This window comes from Doryrhamphus excisus, chromosome 1 (genome assembly GCF_030265055.1).
Source record: "Doryrhamphus excisus isolate RoL2022-K1 chromosome 1, RoL_Dexc_1.0, whole genome shotgun sequence".
Lineage (NCBI taxonomy): Eukaryota > Metazoa > Chordata > Actinopteri > Syngnathiformes > Syngnathidae > Doryrhamphus > Doryrhamphus excisus.
The window spans coordinates 32,182,062-32,195,564 of record NC_080466.1 but is presented as its reverse complement, the minus strand read 5'-3'; the positions used below and the strand labels follow the sequence as shown (position 1 = coordinate 32,195,564).

Here is a 13,503-nt window from a genome sequence, read left to right as displayed (position 1 = left end):
GATGATGTCAGCCGCCGTGTCTTTGGGGACTTGGAGAAGGACACGGCCTCCACCTGCTCGCAGACATCGCTGCCTTCCCTCCATCATCCTAACCTTGTTGACGAGGACGTCTCCGCACGCAAACCCGCTCGAAACCTCTTCCCTTCCAAAACTCAGCCAGGTTTTACCAAGATGCTTCCCATCCAATTTGGTATTAGTTTCAAATATTAAGGCTGAATATGAACCCTGACTTCCATCGGGAATCCCTTCCAAAATGTCAAACAAGATAATAATAATGAATAATAATGTCAATCCAATCCATCCATTCCAGACAAAGATATAAACAAAAAAGACGATAATAACGGTCAACAAGGATGGATGAGGACCTCTTTAGAAGATGATAAGCACATTTCCTAGGTCATAATTACACAAATATTCCATGTATGAATTATGTATTCATTGGAATTTGTGATCGTCTAGAACCAACCTGACCGGCCAACTTCCTGTTCAGTACAAAATAATCTTCAAAATAGCCAATATGACATTTCAGGTAACAAATATTGCCCCCCCGAAACATCCACTGCTGGGTGTCTGTACCATCTTTCCTGGGATGGGATGGTTATTGTCTATTGTCTTTGAATGCATCTTTTGAATGCCTCATATTTCTATTTAGCTTTTTATGCTTCGTTTGGGGAATCAACATATTTTTGACTAGTGATGGGCCATATTCAATTAAGAAACAGCAATGGATTTATTACTCAAAAACTGGGATAGAATGAAATGGGAAGCCTGAAGTGGTGAGGGATTAGTGTACACACACACACACACGCACGCACACGCACACACAGGCGCACACACAGGCGCACACACACGGATATCAAACACGGCTCATTTCTCTGCCTCATTGGGGTCATTGGTTGGTCGACTTGGGTCCAGCAGTGTGCATCTGCCAGGGTCCTGATGGGTCAACTTGACATCCTGGACACTCACGGACATTTTGTACGGATGCTAAGAATTTCATTTGTGATCATGCAAACGTTGACAGACCTCCATCATAGCCTGAATGGAAGCTAAGAATATTCCACATGTGGTAAAGGGGTGATGGTGTGGGTGAAGTCCTGGTGTGATGTTGACGACCAGCCTAGCGTTTATACGGCGGTGATAAAGCTGATTAGCATGCTATGTTTCTGTCTTGCGAGGAGCGAGTGCGAGTCCACAGTCCCCGAGGCCTGAATGCAGACAACACGGCGTTCCTCCCTAACACTTTCACCTGTCGAGGTTGCCTAACGAGCCGGCCTGGAGCTTCCTCGTCTCCGCAGCGGCCGTCCTCGCCCACGCAGACCTTGGCTAGAGCCTCCGTGGCTGGAGGGCCGCCAGAGAGAACGCCGCCTCGCGCTTCTTCCTGCAGCCTCCCGAGCCGCTCGGGCTGTGTTTACTTCGCTCTCGTCCAACTTGCACCACAAGTCAAAAAGTAGCAGCACACCCGTGACGGAGTTCACTTTTCTTGGAGACTTCTTCTTCAGCTTGCTTTGGAAAAACAGTTGCAATGCAGACCCACGCCGGCTAACCCAAACATACACCTATACCTCCATCCATCCGTCCGTCCGTCCATCCATCATCCATCCACACAACCCATCCATCCACCCGTCCATCCATCCATCCACTGGAGTCCAACCCTATCCCAGCGGGGGCCTCCTAGTGAAAAAGAAAAGGATGCCCCCCCCCACACGCACAAATTTTCTCCCACTGAATTCTCTTGTTATAAACCTAAACCCTAAATAATATGACTCAAATATCATAAATATGAATAAAAGCATAAGCAATGAATGAAAGAAGTAATGAAATGAATATAAATAATAATGAATGATCTTCTTATACGATACAAATCCTGAATAAAGTGCCAATCATCCAAGTTTGCTTGTGGAAGATGAAGAACGTGAGAACATGAGAGCAGAACTGTAAGCCTAAAATGATGGATATGAATAAGCCAATTATGGCTATGAGGTCCATGCCAGCTGAAGGAAAGCGGGCGGCTTTCCACGGGTCCCAGAGTCTAAAAATGGATATTCCAGTAGCAGAGATGTCTTCTCACAGCTGACCTGAGAGGTGAAGCCAAGCCTGGGGCCACCAGCGAGGCCGACAACGGAATAAAAGATTCCTGACAAAGTGAGAAGTCCCCATGAAGACTATTTCCCTGGCACGGAGAAGAAGAGCTTACCTCCAGAGTGGTTAAGACGATCTTGGCTACGGAGGAGAAGTAGGCGTCCCAGAGGAACTGGGTCTGCTGGCGTAGAACCAGGATCCTGTCGCGGTCCACGGAACGGGTAACGGACGGAACCTGGGGACGGAGGAGGAGTTTAACGTGGAGCTTAGGCTGAGGAGAGCTTAGGCTGAGGAGAGCTTCTGCGTCGCCTCAGGACGTCACCGTCCGCCCTCATCTTGGCCGGGAATACGTTCCTCAGCGTTCCCACTCATTTTCACCAGCACAGCTACTCTACATCGTCATTCCTAGTTACCGCCGTGAATGCTGGCGGTGTCAGCGGATGAGACCACCACGAGGTTGGCTGCACGTTCCTCTCAACGTCAAATGGCGGCTCCAACATCAGAAGGAGCATTATCTCTAAAGGCAGGGACAATCAAAGCCTGACAACGTATTGCCTGCTAAATGCTAATAATGCTAATGATCCGTCGGAAGCAGGCTGCATTTCCTTAAAACCAAACTTCCTAGAGAACCCAATCAGGTAGAAACAAACCTTCTGATGAAAGACGGGAGTCTAACCTTTCCTTTGGTAGCTTCCATCTTGATGTGGCTGGACAACACCATATTCTGCTATGGGACCCTGGATGGGGGCCTAATCACGAAATGGGAAGGATATCCCATTTGGCAAGCGAGAGTTTGGGCATCCCAGGACTGGCAACCGGTGGACATGGAGTCTCTTCACCGAGAGCCCAGATTGTCCCACATGCTCCGTAGCTGAAGACCAGGCCGTGTGGGTCACGTGACCTCTGCTATCTGAGTGGCACAGTCCTAAACAAACCCAGAGCAGCAGGTCGGCACCAGCGAGCTAATTAGCCGCTGACTGTGGCCTCGCTGCAGCGAGACGCCAAGCGCCATGTTGCCGCTGCCAACACGACACCCTCTTTGTGCGGCTCTACAACCATTTGTGTTGCACGTCTGCCAGCTGCTGCCAATTAATCACACACACGCACGCACGCACGCACGCACGCACACACACACAGCCTTTCATCCCAACGGGATGGTTATTTACAGCAGCAAGTGCGTCTCAGCTGATTGGAAAGTTGGAGAGTTTGGGTGATTCAGCAATAAAGGCTTCAATTTCATCCTTAAGGTGTGCTTGGAAACACCGTCCGGCATCCAAATTCCATTCCCACCATCTGTGTGTTCCCAGAGGAGCACATCCCCCCGCCAAGGTGTCCTCTGGGGGGGGGGGGGGGGGGGGGGGCATGAAGAGCAACTAAAGCTTCCTGATGGTGTTTTATGTACTTCTTCATGTTTCGCTCACATGACTGTCAGGCATCGGGACCAGATGCTTTTCACTACGTTGACTATTTCACTACTATTGATTCCGAAAGGCATCCAACTCACAAACGCTGAGGTCGTTGGGATGAAAGGCGGCCTAAAGGTGAGGGAGTCCAAACGTTCCCCTGTGGGGGCCACCTGGGGAGAAATCAAACCATGACACTTTGATTTTTTCTAAATGTGCTGACAACTTCTCTATGCTATATGCTATATGTTGTATGCTATATGCTATATGCTATATACTATATACCAATCTCCTCCATCCAACCCTGGCTTCTGCATTCGTCTCTCTCCTGTCCTCCTTCCCTACATCCATAAGGCTCCTCTTTGGTCTTCCTCCACGCCTCCTTCCTGGCAGCATCCTTGTACCAATATATTGACTATATACGAAATGGCCCCCGGGCCATGCTTAGGACACCCCTGCCCCCTCGGCCACGTATGTGATGTTTGCTCCACTTTGCATCTTTCCATGATGTCAGGCTTCGCTGCGCATCTTAAAACGCTGCCAACTATCCGGATCAGGCACGCAGTAGCATGACAGCATGATAGCATGCTGTTAGCATGATAGCATGTTGGCATGATAGCATGGCTTTAGCATGATAGCATGATAGCTTGATAGCACGATAACATGATAGCATGCCACTAGCATGAAAGCTAAAGTGGCAGCAGTCAGAGCAGGAAGGCTAACGTGTGACACTTGAACGACACCAAGTGATGTGGTTGTTGATTCCGTGGTGCGGGAATGACGGAATGTTGGTAAATATCAGCAAACTGTGCCGGCGGTGCTAATTAAATGGAACAGAAGGTAATCCAATTGCGGAATAAGCCTTCTTAATCCGCCACAACACTTCCTGGCTGCAAGTCCACAACGAGCATCCCAGCTGTCGTGGGACTGATAAATGGAATTATCCGACATTTAGCCGTCCGACATTTAGACATCTCCCACCAACTGTTTGGAAGAGCAATGGTAAAGATCCGAACGGGAGCATCAGGCGTGACTTCCTGGCATTCCGACCGCAGCGTTGGCGTGTCCAGCATGTGGGTCTGGGGCCTGTTGGAAGAGAGTCGGGGGTAAGTGATGTTGGGGCGGTCTCACCTGCAGCAGCAGCCTCTCGTCGCCCACGATGGCGGCTTTCTTCCAGTCGATGACCTCGGAGAAGGGAAGCTCCCAGCCGTTGCTGAGGATGACGGGAACGCACGCCGCCTGCAAGGAAGCGTCACACGGACACGGCGTTTGCAACTTTCCATTGTTAGCCGGAAAGGACGCTAATGACAAGCTGCTATAAAAAGATCAACATGTTTTCACAGTTTGGGAATTCCCCCGAGCCACGGCGGGGAAGACGTTTGAAGAGGAGCACCGCCAGGGAGACGCTCGCCTCCTCGCCTCCTCGCCTCCTCGCCTCCTCGCCTCCTCGCCTCCTCGCCTCCTCGCCTCCTCGCCTCCTCGCCTCCTCGCCTCCTCGCCTCCTCGCCTCCTCGCCTCCTCGCCTCCTCGCCTCCTCGCCTCCTCGCCTCCTCGCCTCCTCGCCGCGCTTTCATCCTCTCAAGTCACGCGACACGACGACGTTTGCATGAAGGAAGCGGAGAGACTGAGGAGCAAAACCAAAAGCTGCTGTTGTCTTCCTTTTCCAAAAGTGTCTCCTGCGTCGTTCCCACCGACGGCTGGACCGGGACCAAAGTGGCACTTTGGTTGTTCCATCTGGGCCAATGACATGACGGACAGCCACAGTCCTCATCCCGACGCTAAGACCAGGTCAACACTTGGCTTGGAGCCCATCATCGGGCTGTTCCTCAGCTGATGACAGGATGAAGAGCAGAGCTGACTATCCATTGAAGGATGATGATGGTGGAAAACATCTCAGATGGGATCTCCTTGTCATGCCATAAGGTTGGAAGCAGTGGGAATCTTGGAATGGAATTTTTGGATTTTTCAGTACTCCACCCTCAGTGGAAGATTTCTGGGATTTTCAAATAAGGAACGGCGAGAGATCAAATGCTAGAACACCCAGAAGATGCCCATTGCGCTACATTGTGGTGGTCTACGGCTGTGAACTCTTGTGTCGGCTCTCATTAGACGTGCGAGTAGCTGTAGATGTGATCAATGTAACCATGGCAACCAAACACACCTGCAGCGCCTCCAGAAAGCGGAAGGAGCCCAGACGTCGGCCCCGCGGCACCAAGCAGAAGGTGGCGTTGTGGAGCAGCTCCTGGTAGTCGAACCTTCACAAAGACAAAACACACCATGACGCTCAGACGGAATAAACACTTGGCCTCAGGACCACGCTTCTTCTACTTGGCTTCTTCTAGCCAATCCATCTGGTCCATGAGGACCACCAGGACCACCAGGACCACCAGGACCATGAGGACCATGAGGACCATGTAGGTCCCAGGGAGAGAAGCCCTGATATCGATCATGGCATGGATGGTATCTACCATCTATTGATGATGTACGCTTCTGACAACCGCTTCTCCTCCTACTTTGTCTGACTAAACCCGTGTGTGTGTGTGCGTGTGCGTGTGCGTGTGTGTGTGTGTGTGTGTGTGTGCGTGTGTGTGTGCGTGTAGGACCTCAGGGCCGACCTGGGGACATTCCAGATTGCCACCTAATCTGTCTGGGGATCAACTGTCCCGCCACACCAGCAGACGCCGCCTCCACGGAGGAAATAAGATGTCAGGTGTCCAGCGTGTCGCCTGAAGGTCGCTCAGAGGGCGCCAGGGAGCTGCACGCTGACGGATGAAGCACATCGCGGCTAAGATGCTGATTGGCCGCTGGAGTCACATGCTTGGACCGCCATGCAACCTCGGGGAGTGTGTTTATGTTTTAGCTTTTAGCTTTTAGCTAAGCCTGCAGCAGCGTTAGTCCTGTCTTCCAAGGAGATGATATGACACGGAAGTCCATTCCACTTCACGGGACCATGGATGATAATAATAACATCCTGTCATCCTGGCTGTTGTTGTGGATGCTGGAGCCTACCCCAGCTAAGCACAACATCCTTTCAGAAAAACATTTTCTCCAGCCCAACAAGAGACGAGCCCGGCTCTCAAAGTCCAGTGACAGATACGATATCAGCCCTATTCTTGCAAATTGGGGTGGGGTGAGGTGAGGTGGGGGGGGGGGGGGGTAGGGGTGGGGGGGGTGGGTCCCCCAGAGGCCGGGGAAATGGCATGGCCAGTGATGACTGCAAACAAACACGCCGATGCAAGTGAAAGCCTTCTAGGTGTAATTGCTTCCTGTGTGTGTGACTGAAACAACACACTGGGGCCGTGGGGGGGGGGGGGGGGGCTCCTGAAAATAAACAATCAACAATCCTTGGTTCATTACAAGAGGCCACAAAGTTGGGCTCATTTCTGCAAATTTAAAAGACGACAGAAACAAATGGAGCCATCAAAGACTCCACCGGAGAACCTTGGACTCCACCTAATGAGACCCGCATCAAGCATGCACACGCACACACACACACACACGCACACGCACACGCACACGCACACGCACAACCATTCCCAACTACAGGGTGAAAATACCCTGGCGGCCATGCTAGCATGCATGTCAGCCATCCCTCCACTGGGGCCACACCCGACTTATGGATGAGTAGAAATATACATTCCAAATATACATTCTAACATTATTAGAGTCACCCAGACATGATATAGCACCCCTACAGTCACCTTTACACTCCTAACATATAGCAAACCTGTTTACCAGTGAAACTGGGGGGGGGCATGTTCTCCCTATGGCTTACCCACCATTCCAAAAACATGTTAGCTTCATTGGCCCCCCCAAACTGTCCATAGGTATGAATGTGGGGGCAATGGTTGTTGGTCTACATGTGCCCTGGGATTGGCTGGCCACCAGTCCAGGGTTCTTGGAGAAAAAGATGAAGCTGTTTTCCCATAAGGCAAAAACATCCCATCAGAAAAACATCTAAAAGCTTTCTGCTGTTAGCCAATCAGCTGTGACCTTGCAGGGTCAGCATCCTCTTGACGCTCACATTAAGACACGGACGCACACACACACACACACACACACACACGCACACGCACGCACACGCACGCACACACAGAAGTGTCCCCAAAGGAAGAAAGGAAAGGAAGAGCTTCCTTTGGTTGTCCACCATACGACCAATCAGCAGATGCGGTGTTGATGTTTTCAAAGCAGGAAGAGACCTCTGCGGCGTGAACGCGTGGCAGGTGAAAAAAACACCGGAAAAATGACAAATGTAGTGGCGAGCGTTGGTGCGTGTTGTCGTGACGACTGTAATTTATTATTGATGAAGAGGAAACAGAGATGGCGAAAGCCGGAGGCGCCACGTCGATGGCGTCACTCTCGTTGGCCATCGAGTGATGAATACCTGCCCACTGTGTGTGTGTGTGTGCGCGTGTGTGTGTATGTGTGTTTGTGTGCATGCGTGTGCGTGTTGCCGCTGGACGTACGGTTGCCAGGCTGAGGAATGGAAGCTCGGAGGCGCCATCAGTCCCCCCATTGATTTCCTTGTCCACATGCTTAATTGAAGCTGTTGGGGGGAACATAATTGAAGTCGGACCTCTCCGTCACGCTGCCCTCGTTAGCGTCAACCCCGAAACAAAACTAAACAAAAAATGTTTCCCTTTCTTGGCGAGGCCTCTGAGGCGCTCCCTCATGCAGCTCTCAGGTGAAAAAGGCTTTTTTGCTGGGGTGCCCAAAGTGCTGCCCGGGTGCCACGTGTGGACCATAGCCCACATGGGAGCGTCACCCACAAAAGGACAAGCCAAGTGGGCGACCGTGGTCCTCAGTTCTCAACCTTTCTTCTAAGATGGAATCGTCACGTCGACACTGTGAGTCAGAGAAGGAGGCGCCCCACCCAGATTTTTCAAACTGATACTTCCTGCTTCCTGTTTCTATCAGTAACAACAACTTGGGGTGTCATGCCGATGGCAACCATCAATGAGGCAAATCGGGCAGACGGATCAATCAGACACTTTTACATTGATGTACTGTATGCTGTTGGCCAGGGCTGCCATATGGGGGGGGGGGGGCTTCAGGACCACGGCCCACATTCTGTCCATCTTCATTCCACATTCCACAGGACGTCCCATTTCCATCGGCCAATTCCGTGATTACGTTCCATTCTTGTGCATACGGCCCACGGCGGCCCCAGAGCCTCCCAGTCAGCCGTCATGCTAGCTAAAATTAGCCACCAAGCGCTGGAGCACGGAAGGCCCTGAGCCAGAGAACGATAACGATGACATCAAGTCGCCCGAGGCGCCATGAAAGCAGCAGCAGCCTTCGCTTTGCATCCAAATAGCTCGTGTGTCACAAGGCTTTGATACGCCTGCCGTTTGCCGGGAACCACTTTCATCCTCCAGCACCAGCAGACGCTCCGCCGGGCGGGGGGGCGCCCACCTTCACAACATTCCTCTGGCTCGGCCTGAGTCGACCCCCCCCGAGAGGAGACGATCACAGTCGTTTTCACACGGCATCACCTCACACCGTCCGTACTGCAGCCGAGGAACTTGGTGTCTGGACCCAAGAACTCTCGGTTCAGGACTGTCACCCACATGTTGCTCATGCTTGGCTGTGGCCCCCCCTGCACCAGCTGGGGGGGGGGGGGGGGAGCGTATTGGTGCGCAGAGCAGCCAGTCAGCCGTGGGGCACGTGCCCGACTACAGTGCACCTTGCTGGGCCACGCCCACTCCTGATAGGAGTCGGAATGTCATGATGTTTACCTGCACCAATGCTTGTGTAGAAAATGACTTTGGATGAAGGATTTGTCAGGGATTGTCGGGAATGGCCTATGGAAGACCGGATCATCGTGTGGATCCAGGAAGGCTTTTTAAGGATTCTTTCACCTTGCCAGCTTGGACAAGAGCAAAAATATCCAGCACCTTTCCAACAGGTTCCACAAATATGAAAGACTGACCCACACTGTGGAACAGTTCTCAATACTACGATCCAGACTATGAAAAACTGATGAGACTGGGAACCTGTGGACTATCCATCATAGGAAAACACCAAGTGGAGTTATCAACATGCAGCGACACCATGCTATGCCACGCTATGCCACGCCATGCAACACCACGCCACGCCATGCCACGCTATGCCACGCCATGCCACGCGACGCCACGCCACGTCTCTCTCCTCTTGGGCTTCTCCAGACTCCTTGGCACCTTCTTGGCACCTTCCCAGTCATGGTCCCCCATCATCACCATCATCACCATCATCATCACCATCATCTGTCCAATGTCACTCCTCCAACATGACTGGAGAACGGGGCGGGGTCTTCAATTGGGGAACTTGAGCAACACTTCATAGCGGGGGCACCCACACATGCCCCCCCACAGAGTCAGTCATAAGCAGTAATAAGTGAGGACTCTGCCTGCTGCAGCCCAACCAGGTTGATTAGAGTCACGAGGCGTACCCTCATGGATTCTTCATCTTCCATGCTCTGCAGCCATCGTGTGTGTGTGTGTGTGTGTGTGTGTGTGTGCGCTTCCAGGCAGTGTATTAAATGCCTGAGCCAGAAGCCGGGGTATGTGCCCCCCCCCAGAACTACACCCCCCTCCTGGCGTAGTGAATCCATTCCTCACACCTCCGGCCTCATTTCAGCCCTCGTATTCCAAGAAATGACTTTCACTAACGTGTGTGCTTCTCCTTCCTGGTCTTGGTGTTTGTGTGTCTTTTTCAAAGGCAGCAGAGGAACCAGGGGCGGGGGGGGCTGGACATCGTCATGGAGATCAACAACTATTAGCAACACACGTGCCGACAATAGTCTGTAGTCACGACACTGTATATGCGCAGACCATGGGTGTCCAAAGTGTGGCCCAGGGGCCATTTGTGGCCAGGAGCTGTATTTTCACGTGCCCGCCAGCCATTCTAAAAATACTATTTAACAGAAAACTCTAAACATTAAAAAATAACTGTGTATAACCGTAATTGCAGACACTAATGTTGTAATATTATATAAACATTTAGTAGCATAACATTGAAATACTGAAGAAAAAAGCTGTATTTCTTTAAAGTTGTAATATTATGAGAAACAAACAAATAAAGTTTGGAAGATTAAAATACAATAAAGTCCAACAAATATTATGGGAATCAAATCCTAATTACAAGAAGAAATTTTACCCAGATGAAGTTGAAATAGACAGCAGTCATTAGCAAGCATAAAAAATAGCAAGGGGGGGGGGGCTTTGGCTGTGCTCTGCTTTTTCAAGCAGGGATTGAACGTGAGGATCTTTCAGTTGAGTGCTAAGCCAAAGCCAGCCGGGTCTCGGCGGGTCATTGTTCCACGGCTAGCTGGGGAGCGATAACAGCGGACCCACTCCAACCTGAAATTGGAATAATGGGAGGAGATTACCAGGGAAATCAGACGGTCCTGGTGGTGGGGCTGGTGGGGCTGGTGGGGCGCCATGCTTTCATGGACGGCTGCTTGCTCCTTTAGTCTAAAAACGGAACAAACGTCCCCGTCTGATGTTTGGATTTCATAACAACATTTAAATGCCTTTGAGTGCCTTTGCATTGTTCTGCATCCATCATCCATCCATCCATCATCCATCCATCATCCATCCATCCATCCATCCATCCATCCATCCATCATCCATCCATCCTTCATCCATCCATCCATCCATCCTTCATCCATCCATCCATCCTCCATCCATCCATCCATCCATCCATCCATCCATCCATCCATCCATCCATCCATCCATCCATCCATCCATCATCCATCCATCCATCCATCCATCCATCCACCCAGATTAGTGTGGATTAGTAACGTGTGTTACTAATGTCTAGAGGGTCCGACTCTAACCGAGACAGATGCTAACCAAATCCCTGGCGTGTATCAGAGAGCTAGCTGAGGCGTACATTATGCCGCTAACGAAGCACGCTGTGGTATTTTGTCCCGTTCCATGCAGGACGTCCACTTCAGCGAGGAAGTGAAGGATACGAGGAGACAAAGTGTCCCTTCTGGTGGATTCTGTCAATTGAGACCATGTGAGGAGTTCTTGGCAGACCTGTCTATGTTGGCGGGATCACGTAGAGACCTGGGATGTCTCACTCGTGCACGAATGAAAAGATTTGAAAGAAAAGCTATTGGCTGGTGGCGCAACAAGGAGCCTTTTTAAGTCCAGAAGAGCTTTGACATTACTCAGGACTCAGGACTCAGGACCGGCCTTGGACATAGCAGACCTTAGACAGCAGCAGTACAAAACAATCTTTTATTAAAGCATACCCATAGCCTCGGACTTGATCATCACATGGTCTTGGTTATCATGAAAGATCTGAGAAGATGAGACTTCTCCTTTTTTGCTTGAACCTTCTCACCACTACTTCCTCTCAGCTGCGTGACAAATGGCGGCAAGCGACAAGATGCTGATGGAGATGTTGATATGGCATGATTGACACATGCAGATGAACGTGCACGTGGACTCGGGCTGCCGCCGCTAAACCTTTGGTCCAATCGTTTCCAAACTCCCCTTCATGAGCCGAGTTCTCCGAATTGACATCATCGCCTCATTTGCATAATCGGCATGGCCGTAGGTGCACGTAGTGGGACGGAGGCAACGTGGGAGAGACACCAACAACTTTAGAGTAACAACAAGTTCAAAACCAAAACGTTACCATCTAGGCGCCTTTTCATCAAGAATAGTCGCTAGACATGAGATTAGAACTTAGCCATTAACGAGCCACCCGGCTGTTATATCTTATTTTCCCCCAAATGAATCAACTGTGGTGCTCCACAAGGATCCTCCCTTGAACCACTGTAGTTTTCCAAATCTACAAAGCTATGAAATCCTTCTTGCCAGGTCTGGTTTGTGTTCACCAGGCCATCCTTTGCTCGGCTTCTCGTCCATTGCCACTAGGGGGAGCCCTGGAGCAAATAAAACAACGTGTCTGCGCCTTTGAATAAAAAGAGGCGGCATCAGCGGAACCGCAGGCAAAGAGAAGTAGAAGACAGCAGAAGATCCCAGCGTTCTTCATAAAAGACTTGTGTCATTTGCTGAGAAGGTGAGTGACATTTTTGACTGTGGCGTCTGCCTGGTCAAATCATTTCCTGTCTGGTATTTGCAGGATGAAGTACACGGCGGCGTTTCTGGTTCTGTTCATGGTGGTCCTCATGGCCCAGCCGGGAGACTGTTTCATAGGATTGATCGTCCGAGGCTTGATTCACGGTACTGTCATGAAGTCTCACAGCAACTAGACAAAACCTCACTTTGGTGTAAAGCCTGAAGATCCTGATGATATTCATCACGTATAGATTCTTCTAACCGTAGGTAGGAATGATGAACGGAAACAAGTCCAGTTTCCAGGGCATAAAAGGAAGCTAGCAGGGTTAGCTTGTGGCTCTTTTGTCACCACGTTGTATTTTATGGCTTGAATGTAAGGAAGGTTCCACAGTGGCTGATGGCGACGTGCAGGTCTTGAGGGGAAAATCAGAGAAGCACGTTTATATTTGAAGGTATACATTTGCTATGGTTTTACTTGGTCATATCATGCCCCCCCCCCAAAAAAAATATCTGCTACATGCTAAATTTCATATGGCCCAACCCTGCTCTTCAACTCCTCAACAATCCCAGGTCATCTTATTCTTGTCTTCTTTTGCTTCTCTTCAGTTGGAAAAGTCATCCATGGGTAAGACTTTGCGCTTCCGTCGTTGTCTCCAATCTTGTCGGGTCTGCTGATGCCCCTAAACGATTTCCACCAACGTCCACCAGGTGGATCCACGGCCACCACTTTGAGGAACAAGAGCAGCTGAACAAGCGTTCGGTGGAATTCATCCCCGGCCGCTTTGGCTTGAACTGAGCGTCTGCTTGCAACAAAACGTCGTCTGCTTTGCCGTGCCAGTCAATAAAGAAATGCCCGGCTGCTGCTTGAAGATCCAAGGCTGAAACGAGGCCTTTCTTGGTTGATGGGAATTGGTTAAGGGAAATAAATCTGCAATAGCACCTGCTGACCAAACGTTGTGTTGCAGTTCCAGTTTGTTTTGATAAACGTTTCCACAACCAAA

At 50.6% G+C, this 13,503-nt stretch overlaps 1 protein-coding gene across 3 annotated transcripts in view; it reads right to left on the bottom strand.

The window, feature by feature from the left end:
* Positions 1-13,503, bottom strand: part of LOC131132435 (exostosin-1) — a 51,545-nt gene that overhangs the window by 8,417 nt on the left and 29,625 nt on the right. For all 3 annotated transcript variants that reach the window (XM_058078045.1, XM_058078053.1, XM_058078061.1), the window contains 3 exons: positions 5,647-5,740; positions 4,617-4,724; positions 2,198-2,317 (listed from right to left, as the gene is read on the bottom strand). In XM_058078045.1, coding sequence (XP_057934028.1) covers positions 2,198-2,317; positions 4,617-4,724; positions 5,647-5,740 — 322 coding nt within the window. The remainder of the gene's footprint in view (positions 1-2,197; positions 2,318-4,616; positions 4,725-5,646; positions 5,741-13,503) is intronic.